Source organism: Lethenteron reissneri, chromosome 46, assembly GCF_015708825.2.
Source record: "Lethenteron reissneri isolate LAM-NWPU_2019-01 chromosome 46, ASM1570882v1, whole genome shotgun sequence".
NCBI lineage: Eukaryota > Metazoa > Chordata > Hyperoartia > Petromyzontiformes > Petromyzontidae > Lethenteron > Lethenteron reissneri.
This window is the reverse complement of record NC_083824.1, coordinates 12,512,525-12,534,135: the sequence shown is the minus strand read 5'-3', so window position 1 is coordinate 12,534,135 and position 21,611 is coordinate 12,512,525. Positions and strand designations below refer to the sequence as shown.

General features: G+C 53.8%; 1 protein-coding gene across 1 annotated transcript; it reads right to left on the bottom strand.

Moving 5' to 3' along the window:
• Positions 1-2,701: 2,701 nt before the first annotated feature.
• LOC133354260 (guanine nucleotide-binding protein G(q) subunit alpha-like) lies at positions 2,702-20,643 on the bottom strand. Its single transcript, XM_061570962.1, has 7 exons — positions 20,453-20,643; positions 13,058-13,242; positions 12,277-12,431; positions 9,768-9,896; positions 8,899-9,028; positions 6,964-7,117; positions 2,702-4,978 (listed from the first exon to the last, which is right to left on the bottom strand). The coding sequence occupies exons 1-7, from the start codon at positions 20,568-20,570 to the stop codon at positions 4,788-4,790; spliced, it is 1,062 nt and encodes a 353-aa protein (XP_061426946.1). The 5' UTR covers positions 20,571-20,643; the 3' UTR covers positions 2,702-4,787.
• Between the last annotated feature and the right edge of the window lie 968 nt (positions 20,644-21,611).

Genomic DNA, 21,611 nt, shown 5'->3' with positions numbered 1-21,611 from the left:
GTGGGGGGGGGGCAGCGTCGAGGGTTCATAGATCACCGCAGCAAAGTGAGGACTGATGTATGTCCCGTCGGTATGGAAGAGGATAGAGTGTTTCCCCCTCGCACGTGTGCGATTTCTCCAGGTACTCCGGTTTCCTCCTAAATGTATGAACATTTAGGAGGCCCAGGACACGCTGGCGGGACTAAGTCGCTCGGCTGGCCTGGGAATTCCCCAGGAAGCGCTAGAGTGAGTGTGTATAGTAGTGTATAGTATATAGTAGTGGTGTATAGTGTAGTAGTGTATAGTAGTGTAGTGCTGGAGTCTGTCACCAGGGAGAGGGAGGTGTGGACTGCCACTACTCATCACGCTGCCGCCGCGACCCCCACCAGGACAAGCGGACTGAGAAACGAACGAACATTCATGAGTTGGATTTTAAAAACCCCACAATATGTAGAGGACTGCAGAGCGTGGGTAGTTGCCAGCAGAGTCGTCTCGCCGCTGCTGCCTTCCCGCTCGCCCGCGGCTCCTCGGCGATCGTGAGAGATGCAACTCGCACGACGTCGCCGCTGTTAAAACTAAACACGATCGACATCAAGCCATTATTGCGCGACACATCGCAATGCTGAACTGCCAGACATGGGGGGCCTCGGCGAGCAACGTTGAGTCCCAGCGTCCACACTACGCGGAGGCGCGTCAATCGAGGGTCTTTCAGGGGTTAGATCGCGTAAATATAAATGTGTCGTGAAACCCACCACCACCCAACACAGCCAATTAGTAAAGGTGTGTCACGTAAACAAAACATGGCAATTCGTCCCTAGTTCAACACACAGTACCAGGAACTCGTTTATGGCCGAGTCGACCTAGGGGAGGCCCGGTTCAGATAATCGTCACCAGTGTTGGCCGAGAACGGGAATCTAACACCGGTGTGTTGTGGGTTTACGCGACAACCCTTACTAATTGGCTGCGTCGGGTGGTGGCGGGTTTAACGACACATTTAGATTTACGCCATCTGACCCCCCCCCTCTATTATGGATGTTATTGGTCGCAAAAGCCCGACTAAGTGTTAAACAACACGCGCACCGTGCCCCCCCCCCCCCATGCGCCGCGGGGAGAGCGGTGGGAGAGCGGTGGGAGAGCGGTGCGGGTGCGACGGCGAGGCGCGTGGAGGCACTGCGCTCAATGGGGCCGACGAGGACGCCTTGCACGGACAGGGCCTGGCGGCCACCAGTGCCGTCGACCGTCTTGTGGAGGGGGCGGTCGAACTTCGCTTTGGTCGCGTGTGCATTGGCACGTGTGTGCATTGGCACGTGTGTGCAGTGGTACGTGTGTGCTGTGGGTCGCGTATGAATTTTCGGCGCACAAAACTTTGCAAACTGTGGGGTGGAACTGATGACTTTGAGGTCCCTCTTGCGACACCGACTTTCCACTTGAAGGAGTTGGAAAAGTTGGTCTCTCGGGACCACGGCGATTAAAATTTAGTTGGTTAACCACACGACGCACAGGAGCAACCACCAGTTTACCGGTTTACCGCACACGAAGAAGTGTCTCCAGCGACAATCCCAGACTGCGTGCAGCCACCGAGACACGAAGACAGCGTCCGCAGTGGAGGTGGTGGAGTGGTCATCACTGGACTTGCAATCCAGAGGTCGCCGACTCCACGTCATCTCCGGGCGCGGCAGCTGAACGGCAGCTCGCATGCGGTGCGAGTGTCCAGGTCGAGTGGGGAGCGGTAGTGTAGTAGTTAGGGCGCACGCTGCGCTACAAACCCGGCGGAGAACAGAGTTCGATTCCCGCTCACGGCCAACAACAGTGACGATTATCTGAACCGATCCTAGGCCTCCCCTCGGTCGACTCGGCCTCAAGTGATTTTCTGGTCGTGTAAACATCAGGGAGACAAAGGCAACCAGCCGTGATGTTGGCCAACCACCACCTCGTGTACCATGCAAGCCTTCATAGGTGCCCGCTAACAACACTTGTCCCAACCATCTATTAAAGGCTATACGGGGGTTATGTCTTTGTTATTTAAATGGTCCCCCCTGGGCACCCTTACAAATGTTCCAACTACATTTTTTTTAATGTTCCCTGTATCGAAGTAATCTTTTTGTCATTTCACCACTGCCACGTCCACCTTTGTCCACCTGTTGCTCTTCTGCAACAGGTGTCAAACTGGAGGCTCTGGAGCACACAGTTCCTACCTCACTGCTGCACCTGCAAGCATTCAGATGACGGAGCGATGAGCCGGCACTCAACAATTCACTCACCGACAGTCCCCTCCTTATCGCGCTTCTATCGCTACTACCATGGTTACTCTGCCCGTAAAAGTCACTCGTCGATTCCTCTGCCCTTGTTGAGACCTCAGTCAAGCAGACTGTGTCGTCTCATCCACCACATTGTGTTCAACCACCACACTGCAACTCACAACTCGCTCACTCACACACTCACCAACTTATCCACTCACTCACTCTCGCCACACTGCAGGTCACTCCTCGCTCCGCTCCACTGTGGAATTTCCGTCCATGATCGTCCCTTCTCCTCTAAGCTCAGAAACGTGTGATGTCTTACCCACTGCAGTAGTGCTATTTGTTGCTGGCCACCTGACGTGTTGGACATTTGGGATTGTATGTACTGCATGTTGAAGAACTTCATTCGCAGGGAGGGGGAAAGACGACAAATTGAACACAAAAAAAGCAGTTCTAAAGAAACGAGCCTTCAATTGTGTTCCGCAACTGCGTTTAAAACACGAACCCCTTTCCAGAACGCACCGCCAGGTCAACCTAACTCGGCAATGGGGGGGGGGGGCGCAGGGGGGTAGTAGCACCCCCTAAAAATACCGACGTGTCAGAACGTCACGAGCGCGCGGCGCGCCGCCACTTACATTGCAAATCATTTATTGGCAAGACGATAGCTGGTTCCAATTCACACCACGCGCTCCAATTAGTGTCCTTAACGTATTCGTAGAAAAAAAAAACAAGCTTCAAACCCCCACTTATATTCACAGACTGCACATTAAAGTTATAAAATATGCAGTATATACAAAGCGCCCGAGTGTTCCGAGTCAAAAACAAATGCACCATGGTTGTTTTTGTTTGAATGTAGTGCATATCCCTCTCTACTGCCCCTGCGTAGAAACACGGAGCCGCCGCCGTCGCGTCTCAGCGCGAGTCCGTTTCAACCCAAGGCCGCACATCGATCTCGTGACTTCACCGTGGTCTGATGGTAAATGCGCCTTGCGAAGTGTTTTAACGTAACTAATTTTAAGTACCGTCTGTACGCGTGGTTCACGGCCGTCGCCGCACCGGCCGTTGTACGCCGCGCGTGCTCTCCGAGCGCATGGTGGCGATCGCCCGCCGTTCGCCCTCCCCCCCGCCCCCCCCGGTGTGCCGGGAGCTCGTTCAGAAACTCGGTGTTGGGTTCCTGAAGAAGCTCCCGGCCGCGGAGAGCGAAACGTCAGACTTCGTGCCGGACGACGCGGGGCGACACGAACCCAACGCGGCGGTCGGGAGAGCCGCGCGGCACGACCGCCAGAGGCTGCGCGCGGCGACCGTTGGCGACGCGACCCATTCCAACGTGCCGCTCCTTTCGGACTCCTGCGATATAAATCTTGCTAAAAAAATGCAATTAAAAACAGAAGGAACCTATACAAAAATAAATTACGTCTAAATGATATTCGTGTGAAGCGACGTCGTTCATGTCATCTTGGCTTTCCAATCGCCACCACGTGCGTCGCACACTCCGCACCATTCGTACGTCCCTTTTCTCGTGACCGCGTGTGGAATCGCGTCTTCCCAGACACTCTTAAATTAACCGCACGATTCAAACATTGATTGAATCATTTTAAAATTATCCACTTGGAATGGGCGTGTTTTAAAAACATCTCCAGAAGCAGCTACTGTGAGAATAATGCTTTTTTGTCAACGTTCTTTGCAAGAGAAATTAAGAGAAATGTCCCGACAGAAGACATTATCGTAAGAGCAATGGCAAACAAGTGTTCACAGTTTAAGCCGATTCCACATCAGTAATTTTTATCTTTAAGATAAAACAATTTTACACAACTTTCTGAAAGGGCATGGCTTTGTTTTTGATGACGCAGCATTTAAGAACCTGCCGACTTGCTTTCAAATAACACTCTTCACAGACGGCGCGCGTGAGAAGGGGTGTTCTGACCAGCGCCAAGACCAATGGTTGCGCGTTCGCGATTAGGATTTGGCAAGTGGCGGAGTATAATCCACTTTGAACAAAGTAAAATAAAAACCCTTTTAATTACGAAAGTGACATCCTTTAGCCACGAATACAACCCATGAAACTACACCCCTAACCGCACACTCCAAGGCTCTGCACGCTCACCCACTCAACGCTCAGTCTGCCGTCGCTCGACTGCTCGGAAAACCGCATAACACAAAAAGTCTGGAGGAAAAAAAAATTATCACCTCTTCCCACGTGTGCCACCGGACGGGAGGTGACGGGCGGGGCTCGGTGGCGTTATCAGCATCGTCAGCATCGTCAGCATTATCATCATCGGCCGCATTATCATCATCGGCCGCATTATCATTATCGGCCGCGTCACGCTGGGCGTGGCTCGTAGGGGGTTTCCCCACCTTCGGGAGAGCAGGACGTCGGGGCGACCGCCGTTAATAAAGGGCCCCCCCCCGCCTCCTCCCGAGCGATCGACCGCGGAGAAGCGGCCGATCGACCCTCTGTCGACCGATCAACTCGTCCGAACGCAATCGTCGCCCGCCACGGCCGCCCCCCGCGCTCGCCCTGCCCGCGTGCGCCCCCCCCCCCGCCACACCCCGAGTCCGGGCCCCCGCTCACACCAGGTTATACTCCTTGAGGTTGAGCTGCAGGATCGCGTCCTTGACGGCGGCGAACACGAAGCGGATGTTCTCCGTGTCGGTGGCGCAGGTGAAGTGCGAGTAGATCACCTTCTCCGTGTCCGGGTTCAGCTCCACGAACATGCGCAGAATGAACTCGCGCGCCGCCTGCGGGTCCTGCTGGGGACCTGGGCGGGGAGATGCGGTGCAGACGCGCGGTCCAGACCAGGCCAGCGCCCATACCGCGCGGAGAGTGGCCGCGTCGCGTCATTCGTCACACAGTCGGCGAAGGACCATTGCGCCAAATCGCTTGACCTCATGCGGCAGCGTTCGCATGAACCTCTCTTGCTGCCATACGCCGGTGTCTCGAGTGATTTGTTTGATTCACGTATCACGGTGGGGGGTGGGGCCATTCCTTTAAAGGGTCGCAGTCCTCTTCGAATGTCAAGCGCCAACTGAAGTGCGCATTTCTTTCCTGGAGTTTTATCACGTCAAGTCATTGAAGCTACGAATCTGCCCGCCTCCGATCCAAGTTTGACATTTGGCACAGTTGTCGGCGCGGTCAAATGACCCCCCCAACTTTGAAGGCTTATAACCCACTGGCCTCCGATGTGGAACTGTATCGTTGTCCGAATGGCGCCAACAATGGTACCCAACTTTCATCAAGATTCAAGGTGGAAAGGACCAAATAATCGAGTCCTCAACATGGGTGGAGGGATCAACGAGTGAGGCTTACGAGAAAGTGACCAGGGTAGTCATTATTACTACTACGCTTTATTGCCAGGGAAGGCCTCACCACGTCTCAAGACTGTTTCAGGATGGTCCTGTCAAGTTTTTGCAAGAGGGGGTGGAAGGGGGGGTTACGTTTCTGTGTATAAACCCAGCATTGGGATGTTTGGTCAATAGCACTGGCAGAGCCAGTGGGGGGTGGGGTGGCACGTGCCCCCCAATCATCCGATCGAAAGCCCTAATTTCGATCGGATCATTGGGGTTTATTAGTCATAAATCGGCATTTTGCGACCCCCACTGCCACTGTGTAGCATATTATTACGTGCCAGGGACTCTATGAGATGATAGGACAATAGTCTGAGTCCATAATTGGCGAAAAGTAACAGCAAAGCAGTTATAAGCGACTCAGAATTGTGCGCAGTTGCGTATACAGGACACGACTTCCCTGAAGGCATCAACACCTTCAGCGAGCGCGATGCCGATCACACGACGCGGTTCGAATTCGACCCTCGATCGATGGCTGCGCCATCGCCGCCCACGTGTCGAATAAAAAGCAAGGAACAAGTCCTTACTTACTAACAACTCCTCTATAATTTTTCATAGCTGGAGGGGTTGCCTCCCCAACCTGAAAATCCAGGCTCCGCCATTGGTCAATAGCACAGTCAAAAATAATTTGGTTACGGGAGAAAACTGAAGAACCTGGAAGAAACCCATGCAGAACAAGAGGGAGAATATACGGACTCACATTCTCACTCACTTACTCTCACACACACTCTCTCTGCAGAACACGGGGAGAACATACACAAAGACAACAAAGATACCCCATATAGTCTTTAACAGACTGTTAGGGCAAGTGTTAACTTCGGTGAAAATGTAGCCCCACAGTGCTGAACACCTGTTATATGAATGAAGACCCATATCTGACAGAGAGGATACTATACACATCTGGCGCTTCGCCAGTGTTGGTTCCAAGCCTGACTGCCGGTGAGACCATGAATGTCAAAACCGTTCCAGAGTTTCCTTGTGTTGAACCAATGCCGCTGAAAAAAATCACTCCCAAAAGGAAGGCCACGTGGCTGACAGGTTGAGTACAAAATACTCAAATTCGTTACGTGGAGGGACGGAGATGGGAAGGCGGTGAATTTCCCACTTCGTTATTTTGGTGTCTGTCTGTCGCACATCCAAGCGCTGTCCCAGGCTCAGCACCGGCTTCGCTTCCCTGATCTGATGAGATCGTGGGTGTTCCAGGTTCATCTGGATAATTGATTTCGCATTGCACAGGATCAACATCGTCCTCTACTGTGAACACTTGGCAAGCACCCTCCTGAAAGAGGGTCCGGAGGACTCTGTGAGTCTCTCCTGGGAAAAAAATGGCAAAAATAAAATGTTTTGGGCATTGAGATTCATGTCCAGAGCGAATACAACAATGAAGGCTCAAAGTTACCGTCAAAATCGGGGAAGTAGTCCACGAGGTGCGAGTGAATGATCTTCTCCTCCAAGAGGTCCTTCTTATTGAGGAAGAGGATGACCGAGGAGTTCTGGAACCACGGGTAGGTGATGATGGTCCGGAACAGCGCCTTGCTCTCCTCCATGCGGTTCTACACACACAGGAAAGGTGAAGGGCGCGGCATTTACCTTTACACACACGCGGAGCTCCACCACACGGAACTCCACCACACGGGGCTCCACAACACACAGAGTTCCACCACACGGAGCTCCACCACATGCGGGGCTCCACCACACGCGGAGCTCCACTACACGCACGGGGCTCCACCACACCCGGGGCTCCACCAAACACGGAGCTCCACCACACGGGGCTCCACCACACACCGGGCTCCACCACACGAAGCTCCACCACACGGGGCTCCACCACACGGGGCTCCACCACACGAAGCTCCACCACACACGGGGCTCCACCACACGGGGCTCCAGCACACGGGGGGCTCTACGCCCGGCCAATGTCAGTGACGAATAACTGAACCAGTCCTGGGCACCCCCTAGGTCGACTTAGCCTTATATGAGGAGCTGGTGGAGTGTGTAACATCAGCATTTGTGTTGGCCTTCATATGTGCTCACTAACAATACTTTCCCAAATAGTCTGTTGACACCACATGGGGGATCTTTGACTGTGTACGAGTGTGTATATGTGTTGTGGAGAGCGGTAGTGTCGCGGTTAGCGTGCTGCGCTACCAACCCGGCGATCCGATTTCAGTTCCTGCTCATGGCCAACACCAGTGTATAATATCAAAACCGGTCCTGGGCCTATCCTAGCCTAAAATGAGATCCTGGTGTGGTGTAAAAATTCGCCACTAGGGAGACAAAGGCGACCGGGTGTGGTGTTGGCCACCCACCCCCTCGTGTACCGTGTCGGCCTTTATAGGTGCTGCTCACAAACAGTGCTTGCCACAACAGTCTGTTAAGGCTATACGACTGGGGGATCTTTGTCTTTTGTCTTCGTGCATAATTACGTGTTTGCTCTGTGTCACTTGACACCAGGACAGCCTTGCACATGAGACGTTCCATCTAAACGAACTATCCAGGTGAAATATTTGTATTTATCAAGTAAATAAAAATACCAGAATCCCTCTCCATTTCTTGTGTGTGCATCCAAATCTTCATCTTTCAATACCACCTCTACACAAAATCCCTATCTGCATTCCTCTTCCCGCACCGCGGCACTCACGCCCAACGCTCACCCTGACACTGAATCGCCAGCCCAACGCTCACCCTGACACCGTCACTTCAACGCTAACGATTCGCCACGTTGGCGTCCGCGTAACTTGATGTCCTCAACGAGTGGATGGCTAGATGCATGCAGCAATGTGTCTGAACATGTGCGTTGTGCTTGAGCGTGTTGAGTGTGTGTTACATTATCACACGCAAAAATAACACAGGCAAGAACCACGTGGCAAATAAATCGGGATCAAAGTCGATTCGTTCACACCGAATCGACTTTGATGCAGCACTCTCCTCTCTCGAGCCTAGTAACTATCTTGGCAACAACCATAGTAGCATCAAACCGCATATAGCCAAAACAACAACCACGTGTTCCAGAAAACAAACCTCGTTCAGTACACCGTGTAAAGCCAAAATATAGATTTGATAAAAAAAAACACGTTCACTGAGGTTTTCCTTTACCACACAACCGTTTAATACTAGGTGGTAAAAACGAGATGACATAATGAATTTGTAGAGCTCACCAACTCATTCACCAGCTCACTCGCCCACCCACTCACCAACTCATTCACTCACCTACCCACCTACTCAATCACCCACTCACAAACCTATTCAAGCAATCACTCACCTACTTGCCACCCCAGCCCTCAGCACACACTCACCCGCTCACCACCCTCACCACCACCCTCACCACCACCCTCACCTCGCTGTCGGATTCCACCAGGACCTGGTCGTACTCGCTCAGTGCCACCAGGAACATGATGGACGTCACGTTCTCAAAGCAGTGGATCCACTTCCTGCGCTCCGACCTCTGACCCCCCACATCCACCATCCTGCACAGAGTAGGGCGGTTAGACACCACACAGCGGTGATGCCAAACGGCGGAGCAGGCAACAACCGACACTACCACACCACCACCTCCAGCACACGACCACCTCTACCACCACCTACACCACCACCTCCAATTATAATCGCCATCTACAACTAAGTGATGGTGACGTCATCACGGCGCTTGTGCCAGGCTAGTTGCACTTTGAGGCCACGTTAAGTGTTGAAGGCTTGCGGGGAGGTCATGAAACAGACCCAGGTGCCATGGGTTGACTGAGATGCACCAGCTGTGCTCCCCACTGTGCCAACTTTCTGCGTTTTAACTGCCCCAGCGTTCCACTCGTTGTTGTGAGCGTCACTCCTCTGTCCTCCATTGTCGCCAGAGGACGACTGCCTCCAACTGGTTAGTAGTATCCTTCACTAGCTTCCTCCATTCCAGGCCGATTTTGACACCGCTGGTACCAGTCATCGCTAAATCCACCCAGCTCCACATCCTCCGATTTCTATTTGCGTAATTCCGTACTAGATTTGTTTTGCTGTTGTAATTTCGATGACCCAGGTCAATCCTGCAAAGCAGACTCTGACCTCTCGAGTTCTCATCTGGGTTAAACAAAATAAACTTGATTTGAACAAGCCTAGTAAAAATAAAACACGATTGATAGACGAGACCCGAGCTTTGGTGTGGACGAGTGGACGGCGTGCAGGGCGCGTGTGTGCGTGTGCGAAGGCGAGGTCCGGGCTCACCGGAAAATTATGTTCTCCAGGTCGAAGGGGTACTCGATGATGCCGGTGGTGGGGATGCGCACCCGCAGGATGTCCTGCTGTGTGGGCAGGTAGTTGACGGCAGAAATTCTGGCCAAGTCGTTCAGGTAACTGCACAAATACACACGGCAATCATACCAACCATCGTTGTGATGTTCTTGTCCAAATATATAATGGTGCAACAAATGCTATTTTCTTGAATTTATGAACAAATAAGAGCGATTTCCTGCTCACATGAGTGTTCAGTTGGTGATCATCTCCTATTGGTAGCCCTGCAGAGGAGTGAGCCGGTGAGAGTGAATCGCCATTCGCTGGGAAATTGGGCATCACCTGGGAGATGATGCGTCCAGCCGTATCAGCGCCGCTAATCAGAAATCGCCAAATCATCTGCACCAAATAATCACGAGCGTCCTTCTGGAGGATATAAGTTAAATAACTAAGACAATTCACCTCCTTCCCGTATCTGTCCCTCCAAATCCCATCAGCCAAACAGCCTTCTAAACTAATGGGATGACTAACACAATACATAAAGGCAAAAACCCTCTCCGATAGACAAAAAAGAAACTGTACAGGTGACCCCAGACTTACTTTGCTGAGACATTGAATGTCGAAACCAGTGCAGAGTTTTCTTATGTTGAACCAATGATTCAACACAAGTCTAGTTTGTTTGTGTTGAACCAATGGTTGACGCAAGGCCCGACTCTGTACGATTCATAAAAGGGTTTTTGGGTTAGGTCGGGTAGAATGTGTCGTAAATCCACCTCCACACGACACAGCCAATTGATGAAAGTGTCACGTGAAAAAACGTGAACATTTTTATTTGACTGTTTCAGCACCACCGATGTTGTTGAAGATTCGCTGGAGATTACATCCAGCATCATCAGGTTAACAGCTCAGATCTCGAATGAAAGGACATCCTGATCCACGACCTAACCCAAAAACCCATAATGGTCGTGAAAGCCTTTGTGTGTGTGTGTATATATAAAAAAGAAACACTGTACAGGTGACCCCAGACTTACAACGGCTCGACTCGCGACCCCCCGCTTTTCCGACCTTTTTTATAGTAAGACTCCCACAGCAACAACCAGAACTCGTACCTGCGATCCCCTAACGACTGCTACCGATGCCGAGTCGATTGGCGCTACTTTGCTCTCCCAACGTATGTGTACGTACAGTATAGTCTGTCAGTCTGCAGCTGCGCCTGGAGCCAACGCATCATCTCTTTTGCAACGCTCTTCACTTTTTTGTTAATTTTCTTAACATTTTTAAATGCTTTCGCCTTTCGCTATGTCTGAGAAGATGAAATGTGATGCACGTGCAGAGGATTTTCAAATGTAAGTGTTTGTTTTTACTTAATACATTTTTGGAAAAGTTATGTTACATTACAATAAATGTTTATTACAGTTTTTTTCATTTATTTTCACTGTCAATTTTGGTATTTTTATGGTATGTAATGGATTTCCAGGAATGGAACCCCAATGTATAACATTACGCCTATGGGAGATAAGGGTTCGACTTACAACGGGCTACACTTGTGACCGTCGTGCAGGAACCAATTAGGTCCTCGGTGCGGGGGTCGCCTGTATGTTGAAACCGGTTCAGAGTGTTGCTTGTGTTGAACCAATGCCGCTGCTGGGATGCACTCCCGGAAGGCGAGGCCCAGCCGAGGGCTCGATGATTGGGGGTGAATTCAAGTCGGTGGCCTCCAGCGCTCGGGTACGCGGTGGACTCTGGACCCCTCGCGGGGTGATGTGGCCAGGTCGCGCGGTGATGAGGTCAGAGCCATGAGCTGGCACCACTGAGACCATGGGTTCCAATCCGGGTTTCAGGTGTGTGCGATTAAAACTGGTTGCTCAAATGTAGCAAAGGGTTGATGGTCCTCAGCCTGGTCACCAATGAGCCCATATAAGTTATGCCATCACATTAAATATGGTTCTGCACTTAAATTGCCCAAATTAGTAGGGAAAGTGCTGCCTCCTAGGCTGGATCTGCGGTCACTTGAAGAAAAAGATTTCAGAAACAGTTTCTACTTCTGCTCCCATTCATCGTTTTAATTTTGTTCTGCCTTAAAAATGTGTCCTCTCATTAAATTTGGTTTGTGTACATACACAGGCCTTCCTCAATCCACTGCTGGTTGCGGGCCTTCTAATGATGTGTAGGTTGTGAAGGTTGTTCTGAATATGTATTATTATGAGGCTCGATTTTACAGGAAAGCCTCACTGAGTCTCCACTCTTGTTCAGATGGGTACTGCCAAGTTTTCACAGTAGGGGGCACCAATTTCTATATTTCCCAATTAAGTAATTTAATGGAGCAATTTGTGGCCTACCTTCCTTGAAATGACGTCACGTGATCTGTAATGTCCACTGCGAGTGAAGCGAACGGCGCGTAGTATTTATCATGAACGCACACCGAAGTGTTAACCAGAGCGGACTGCCGGATTTGAACCATGCACTACTGTGACCGCTCCCATTGCGTGCGAGAAGTACGCACTATTTGGCGGAATCCGTGAGCTGGAATTCGCGCCGGCGATCGTAGCACTCCTCGATGCCGGGATCGGCCCACAGGCACCGCACCGCCTCGATGTACGGCTTGTCCAGCGAGCAGATCTTCTCCACGTCCACCTCGCGGAGCAGCTGTGCATGAACCTGAGGGCGGACGGTTCCATGGGGGGGGGGGGGGGGCACATCACAACAACAATAAGTATTTTTATTTGTACATAACATCGTTCGTCAAAGGCGTCTCTCAAATTTATGGACAATTTGTAACGCGCGCAGTTGTTCGTACTAAGATGCGGGAAACCAGACAAGTGGGAGGGAATGCAGCCAGAAGCGGCACTACCAACGATTGCCCAAGCTCTGTGGTCCTATATCGGGGTACTGAGTGGGTGAATGAGTGTGTTGTTGTGATCTGTAGTGCGGTGGTAGAACACAGTGTGGATGAGACGAAACTATCAACATCGGAGGAGGAGGCGTCAACGAGTGAAGTTCAAAAGGAACAGCGACCACGGAAGTAGTGGCAGCAGAGTGGTAAGGAAGCGACTGAGCCGCCGTAACGGAGTCAGTGACCATAGCAAATCGGTGAGTGCTGGATCATCAATCACCCTGGCCGCTTTATCTATTAAGTGCAGTGAGGTGGGAGCTGGGTGCTACTCCCCAGCTATAACGACGGCATTCCAATGCTGTGCTTTGTATAAAACTGTAGTGATAACAGTTGGGAGTTCCCGAACGGTTTTGGAACAGAACAGCAAACAGAGCTTTTCTAGGAAGGGCACCTGATTCCCCGTGTTCGCGTAGGGAATGCCCAGCGTCTCCATGGCACGAATCATGGCCTGCATGGCCGAGAACACGTTCTGGTGGACCAGCTTGATGAAGCTGCGCTTGTCATCCTCCGTGTAGCCCGAGCCGTGGATGATTCGCATCTGTTTGATGAAGGTGCTCTTCCCACTCTCGCCCGTACCTGCACAAAACAAAATCGGCATGTGTCCACAAGCATTTTGCTTAATTTTTTGTATTGCTATATTTCACCTCGAAAATGGCTTGATATTTGCAAGGGTGTCCACCAGGGTGTCGAATAAAAAAACCCATGCGCAGTGACACGTACACACATATACACACACACAAGACAAAGATCCCCGTATAGCCTTAACAGACTGTTGGGGCAAGTGCTGTCACTGAGCACCTATAGAGGACGGCACGCCATACGAGGGGGCGGGTGGTCAGCGCCATGCCTGGCTGCCTTTGTCTCCCTAGTGGCGATGTTTACACACCGCACCAGGTACTCATTCGAGGCTGAGTCGACTTAGGGGAGCACCAGAACCGGTTGAAATAATCATCACTGGTGGTGGCCGTAAGCGGGAATTTAACCTGGGTCGCTAGGTTCGTCACGCAGCGCGTTAACCACTACACTACAACTCCTCCCATACAAAGATCCCCCGTATAGCCTTAACAGATTGTTGGGGAAAGTGTTGTTCGCGAGGACTCAAAGATTGGCACGGCACACGAGGCGGTGGGTAGCCAACACTATGCCTGGCCTCCTTTGTTTCCCCAGTGGCGATGATTACACACTGCAGCAGGTCCTCATTTGAGGTGCAGTCAACCTAGGGGAGGCCCAAGACCGGTACAGAGAACCGTCACTGGTGTTGGCCGTGAGTGGGAATCGAACTCGGGTAGCCAGATTCGTAGCACAGCGATATAACCGCTATGCCACCGCTCCCCTGCATAAACACTCACAAACACATTGCACGCACGTAAATACATGCACATTTTCTAAATCTATAACTAATACAATAACAGTATGTATTTATGCAACAAATATCACCCGCAGTCCAACACAACATATTGTGCATGGGTAGAGGGAAACTGGTTAATATGCACAAATATTAGGAGATGGTCACACATTGGTGTTTGTTGGTAAGTATGAGGGTTATTACATGGAAACTGGTAACCGGTTAGAGAATTGTTTATCCGTTCTAAAAGTCAGGAACCAGTAATCGATTCGAGTGGAATCTTCGGAATGAATGCACCAATTGACTCGTGGGAACAGCACGGCCTCGTTGTCGCACTTGAAATGTAAAGGTGCAGCCCTGCAATTGCTCGCTCATGCTACTGCTGGCAGGAGGGCCTCCAATAGACACTCCAAGAGTCAATTTTGTCTATTCCATACTGGCCAGACGTCTTGTGGGATGTAGGCATATCAACACTTTACCCCACCGCACATAGCCTGCTGATCGACTAACCTGTGATGCATTCATTTATAATGTTGGTAAAACAGAGGTGGTGAGAGGGATTTGAGAATCTTGCCTCGTTGTTTCAACGACAGCACCAGGGAGATGGAATGGAACCGGCGACCTCTCGATTTGCGAGTCCATTGCGCTGACCATTGCCCGACTGTCGCCGACGTTTTCGTCTCTTGGTTCAATGGGTGAGAATGCCAATCGCTGCCAGTTATTTCTGTGTGTTGTAAACTAACTGGTTTTAGACGTGACGCAGAGAGAACGATTTTAACCGCTCAAGTAGGTACGCAACAACAGCTGAAACACGGTGGAAAGATGATTTATATCTGAACTACATCCCTAATTGGTTGAAAAAGTCAAAGTATGTTTCTGCTCAAATGACCACTGAGGCAGTGCCCATTGCCTGTTTACAGCCCCGTATAACCAGTCGTGGAAATTCCACATTCATATGGTGGGGAAGCCTCTTATCCTCAGGACAATCACTGTTGACTTCCTCACAAAGTGTTATGCATTTTATACACCCCGGAGGGATGATAGGCCAAACCCACAAACCAGGATTTTAACTCGCAATCTTCTTATAATGCGGGCCACTCTGTAGCTGCACCACCTGGTTAGATGACTCGGCGAGATAGGGGGAACTGAGTGCTTCACCCCAGATATGACAACGGCAGGATTCCAGCATCAGCTAAATTTCTGCTGAGTGCAGCAGGAGTAATTGTTCAGAGTTCAAGATGGCCAATAAAAAGCCTACCTCATAATTACACCGACGATTACCCGCATCTTTAAAGTATCTAAATGTTCGTCGAAAAACTGTGGAACTGCTGCTTTTTAATCTTTGCCCTTTCTGTTATCACAACAACATTCCCTGCTCACTCACCGGGTCCCTCTTCCCGACCACTCCCTTCTTTACACATCGTCTCTGTACCACTGGTGGTGATGTCTACTACAAGTATAAACATAGTTTGAGCTTCAAGACAAATGCTTAAAATCATACAAATGCACAACTGTAAATCCTTCTACCAATTTAGAATATTTTATTTTTTAACTCGCAGACCTATGGCGCTCCACCCGCTGCGGCCTGGTTAGTCTGCCAAGAAAAGCCTGGCAGGACATCTAGGCAAGTATCTGGGGAGGGTGGTGGGGGTTCGTCGGCAGGGTCGGTTTTGTTGACGCAAGTCTGTTTAATCTTATCCACAATGTGTTCAACCACCATACTTGCAGGTCACGACAACACACTCATTCATTTATACACCTATTCACTCACCCCACTTGTAGGTCACGACAACACACCATCTCACTCACCACACTGCTCCCAGAGTGGAATTCCACTCCCACCACCATCGCCTCTCTTTTTTCCCCACCCAAAGCTCTTATAAATAACCTTGCTCAAATCAATAAACCCGTTCGAACGCGCTTATCAAATACCACTTTCATAGTGCCGTTTGTTACTGGCCGCTTGACGTGCTGGGCCTGTGGGCCCCCTATGCTCAGCAACTGCGTGAGCACAGACACCGCAACTCACTGCGCGAACTCTCTGAAGCTAAGCAGCCTTGAGCCTGGACAGGGCTCGGATGGGAGCGCACAGACGTGCTGCGGAAGTGGCGTCATTAGGTGACACGAAGTCTTCGGCGAGCAGCAAACTTCCCAACCCGGTGAAAAGCCATCGCTGTTGCTGTAATTATGGCAAACCATTATGTGAAGTGTTCCTACTTCCCTGCAAATTCCACAATAATTACGGCCGAGTAATTGGGGCGGTGACACGGCCCAGCGGTGGCGCGCTCGCCGATTGTTGGGCACTTTCGCGGTTCACTCCCGCGGGCAGCCCTGGTTAACACTGCGATGAAGCAGGACGCGCCCTCGACTTGACTCGCAGTGGACGTTCGAGTTGCCGTGACGTTATTCGAAGAATTCGGGGCCCATTGTGTGCCCTTGTCACGGTCCAAATTTGAAGAGAGAAAACACCGTGAATTACATGAATTGGGAAACAGCATTGTCCCCCATTGCGAAAACTTGGCAGGACCCTCCTTACAAAAGAGCATTGAGACTCAGTGAAGATTTCCGGAGTAAAAACGAGGATACGGTAATGTAATTGGCATCACCATCACAGTCATCCCATAAGGCGCCATCATCATAAAGATATCGCATTATCATCACCACCACCGCCACATCATGTTCATAATCGCCATCACCTAATCCACCATCATAACGACCACGACACCATAACCAGGATGTTCATTACCATAATCGCAATAATAATCATCAATCTCATCACCGGCATCATCTGCATAGCCATCAGGAACTCCACATCATGATGATGATCATCATCATTCACGACGTCATCATTTACATCGTCGTCATTATGGGCCCCAGGCTGTCTCCCACGCCGGATAAACTCGCCCGGACTTTCCCATCCCCCCCCCCCCCCCGTCTCAATCGCCTCTCCTGCCCCCCCCCACCTCTCTCTCTCACCTTTCTCTTATGTCTCTCCCCCCGTCTCTCTTCTCTCTCACCTGTGTCTTTCCTCCACGTCCCCCATCAACCCCCCCCCCCATACTCTCTCTCCTCCCCTTCTCTCCAGTGTTGTCTACGGTCTGTCTCCTCCTTTCATTCAATTATCATCTCTCCCGAATCTCCCCTTCCTCATCTCTCCTGTCCTCTCACCACCCTCACCCCGTGTCTCTGTCCACCCTCCCTCACCACCCTCACCCCGTGTCTCTCTCCACCCTCCCTCACCACCCTCACCCCGTGTCTCTGTCCACCCTCCCTCACCACCCTCACCCCGTGTCTCTCTCCACCCTCCCTCACCACCCTCACCCCGTGTCTCTGTCCACCCTCCCTCACCACCCTCACCCTGTGTCTCTGTCCACCCCTCCCTCACCACCCTCACCCTGTGTCTCTCTCCACCCTCCCTCACCACCCTCACCCCGTCTGTCCACCCTCCCTCACCACCCTCACCCTGTGTCTCTGTCCCCCCTCGCTCACCACCCTCACCACCCTCACCCTGTGTCTCTCTCCACCCTCCCTCACTACCCTCACCCTGTGTCTCTCTCCACCCTCCCTCACCACCCTCACCCTGTGTCTCTCTCCACCCTCCCTCACCACCCTCACCCCGTGTCTCTCTCCACCCTCCCTCACCACCCTCACCCCGTGTCTCTCTCCACCCTCGCCCTGTGTCTCTCTCCACCCTCCCTCACCACCCTCACCCCGTGTCTCTCTCCACCCTCCCTCACCACCCTCACCCTGTGTCTCTCTCCACCCTCCCTCACCACCCTCACCCTGTGTCTCTGTCCACCCTCCCTCACCACCCTCACCCTGTGTCTCTCTCCACCCTCCCTCACCACCCTCACCCCGTGTCTCTGTCCACCCTCCCTCACCACCCTCACCCCGTATCTCTGTCCACCCTCCCTCACCACCCTCACCCCGTGTCTCTGTCCACTCTCCCTCACCACCCTCACCCCGTATCTCTGTCCACCCTCCCTCACCACCCTCACCTGTGTCTCTGTCCCCTCTCCCTCACCACCCTCACCTGTGTCTCTGTCCCCTCTCCCTCACCACCCTCACCCCGTGTCTCTGTCCCCTCTCCCTCACCACCCTCACCTGTGTCTCTGTCCCCTCTCCCTCACCACCCTCACCCCGTGTCTCTGTCCCCTCTCCCTCACCACCCTCACCCCGTGTCTCTGTCCACCCTCCCTCACCACCCTCACCACCCTCACCGTGTCTCTCTCCACCCTCCCTCACCACCCTCACCCCGTGTCTCTGTCCACCCTCCCTCACCACCCTCATCCTGTGTCTCTGTCCACCCTCCCTCACCACCCTCACCCCGTGCCTCTGTCCGCCCTCCCTCACCCCCCTCACCTGTGTCTCTGTCCACTCCCCCTCACCACCCTCACCCCGTGTCTCTGTCCACCCTCCCTCACCACCCTCACCCCGTGTCTGTCCACCCTCCCTCACCACCCTCATCCTGTGTCTCTGTCCACCCTCCCTCACTACCCTCACCTGTGTCTCTGTCCACTCCCCCGCACCACCCTCACCCCGTGTCTCTGTCCACCCTCCCTCACCACCCTCACCCCGTGTCTGTCCAACCTCCCTCACCACCCTCATCCTGTGTCTGTCCACCCTCCCTCACTACCCTCACCTGTGTCTCTGTCCACTCCCCCTCACCACCCTCACCTGTGTCTCTGTCCACTCCCCCTCACTACCCCCCCCCCTCCCCGTGCGTCTCCTGTCGCCCCCCCTTGTCTCAAATCCACACCTCGTCCCTCCGTCTCGCCTCTCACTACCTTCACGTCTCTCTCACCCACCCCCAGCCACGTCTCGACTCTTGTCCACGTCTCCCCACAGTCTCTCTCTCTCATTGTGTCTCTCTCCTGAGTCCGCTCTCCTCATCCCTCACGTCTCCCCACATCCCATTTCTGTCTCCGTCGTATCTCACCGCATCTTTCTCCGTCTCTCCTCCTCAATCTCCATCGCTCGTCCCCCCCTCATCTCCCCGTAGCCTCTCACGACTCCCTTGGCCTCTCTCCCACCTCGACAACGCATCTCTGACTCGTTCTTATTCCCACTCTCCTCCCGTCTCTTCCTCATCTCGTATCACCCCCCCCCCCCCCCACCGTCATTCTCATCTCACTCTCGTCTCCCCCATCTCTCCCCCTCACCTCTTCCATCTTACTCCTGTCTCCCCTCATCTCCTTCCAGTTTCCCGCATCTCTCGTCTCCCATCTCTCATCTCCATCTCGTCTCGCCTCATCTCACTCTCATCTCCCCCTCGCCTCCCCCGTCTCTCCCCTCGCCTCCCCCGTCTCTCCCCCTCGCCTCCCCCTCGCCTCCCCCATCTCACTGTCGTCTCCCCCATCTCTCCCCCTCGCCTCCCCCATCTCACTGTCGTCTCCCCCATCTCTCCCCCTCGCCTCCCCCATCTCACTGTCGTCTCCCCCATCCTTCCCCTCGCCTCCCATCTCACTGTCTCCCCCATCTCACTGTCGTCTCCCCCCTCTCACTGTCGTCTCCCCTCCCCCCATCTCTCCCCTCGCCTCCCCCATCTCTCCCCCTCGCCTCCCCCATCTCACTGTCGTCTCCCCCATCTCTCGTCTCCCCCATCTCTCGCCTCCCCCATCTCTCCCCCTCGCCTCCCCCATCTCACTGTCGTCTCCCCCATCTCTCGTCTCCCCCATCTCTCGCCTCCCCCATCTCTCCCCCTCGCCTCCCCCATCTCACTGTCGTCTCCCCCATCTCACTGTCGTCTCCCCCATCTCTCGCCTCCCCCATCTCTCCCCCTCGCCTCCCCCATCTCACTGTCGTCTCCCCCATCTCTCCCCTCGCCTCCCCCATCTCACTGTCGTCTCCCCCATCCTTCCCCCGTCTCTCCCCCATCTCACTGTCGTCTCCCCCCCTCACCTCCCCCATCTCTCCCCTCGCCTCCCCCATCTCTCCCCCTCGCCTCCCCCATCTCACTGTCGTCTCCCCCATCTCTCGTCTCCCCCATCTCTCGCCTCCCCCATCTCTCCCCCTCGCCTCCCCCATCTCACTGTCGTCTCCCCCATCTCACTGTCGTCTCCCCCATCTCTCGCCTCCCCCATCTCTCCCCCTCGCCTCCCCCATCTCACTGTCGTCTCCCCCATCTCTCGTCTCCCCCATCTCTCGCCTCCCCCATCTCTCCCCCTCGCCTCCCCCATCTCACTGTCGTCTCCCCCATCTCTCCCCTCGCCTCCCCCATCTCTCCCCCTAGCCTCCCCCGTCTCACTGTCGTCTCCCCCATCTCCCCCATCTCACTGTCGTCTCCCCCGTCTCTCCCCCTCGTCTCCCCCATCTCTCCCCCTCGCCTCCCCCGTCTCCCCGCGTCCCAAGCATCTCTCCCCTCCCCTTCGTCTTGTTCATCATCTCCCCCCCCCCACCATCACGTCTCTCTCCGCCGCCGCCTCGCCGGGCGCCTCTCACCGAGCAGCAGCAGCTTGAGCTCCTTGCGCGCGTCCCTCTTGTCTCTCCGCAGCTGCCGCTCGATCTCGTCGTTGATCCGCCGCTGCTCCTTCGCCTGCGGACTCATGCAGCAGCTCATGGCGCCTCTACCCCCCCCCACCACCACCACCAGCCCGCCGCACAGCTCGCGAGCCCCGCGAGGAAGACCCCTGAGGACCCCCCCCTCTCTCTGCGTCTGGGTGTGCGAGACCCCAGCCCGTGCGATGCGATCCCCCCCCCACCGCCACCGACTACCGCCGCCGCCTCCGCGTCTAAGGCCGCCGCTGCCCCGCGCAGTTCCCGGCCCGGACCCCGCAGCCGAGCGCCGCCATTGCGCCCTCGTGACGTCACCGCCTCCCTGGGCCGGGGTGAGGGGGCGGGGGAGGGGGCGGGGCTGCCGGGGCGCCCACGTGCGGGGGAGGGGCGGGGGAGAACGAGGTGGGGGGGATGCGGGCGGAGGGGCGGGGCACTTGGGGGGGAGGGGAGTCATCGTTTAGGACACGTGGCGATTATTCGATGATTTAATAAATCCAGTTCTAATCGAAAGCACGCGAAGCGTGAGCGTGGGAACGGCCTGGTTCACATGGCACGCGCGTGATAAACAATAACTATAGAGGCGCAGGCCCTGCAATTGCTCGCGCACGCCGCTGCTGGCAGCTCACCTAGCAGGGAGCTGTAGGCTTACTGCATTGGGTCTACTCTTCAACGCTGGCCATACGGACGTGATCGAAGTGATTGGAAAGCTTAACTTGATCATGAACTAGGCGCGCACCAATGTTCCAGAAGGATTACGTCATCGGTGGCTCAAGATCGGCCTCTGGAGGAGGCTCGTGAAGGACGCTCCTGGGCAGGGGGAGGCGATCGCACTCCAACAACAGAGGATCCACGCTCACAATGAGAGGAGAACTGGGCGTCTAAAACAAAGCGAGGTGGCACAGCGGGGAGCGCAGGTGGTAGTAGCATCTGCCAGTCAGTCAACCCGGACAACCTGGATCTGTCCCGTGGCCTCACAATGAGCCTTCAACACTTCACGGCGCTTCAAAGTGCACCGAGCCTGGCACAAGCGTTGTGCTGACGTCACCGCCACTTAGTGGCGAATGGAGGCTGTTGTTGGAGGCGTTGGAGGTGGTGGTCTGGTGGA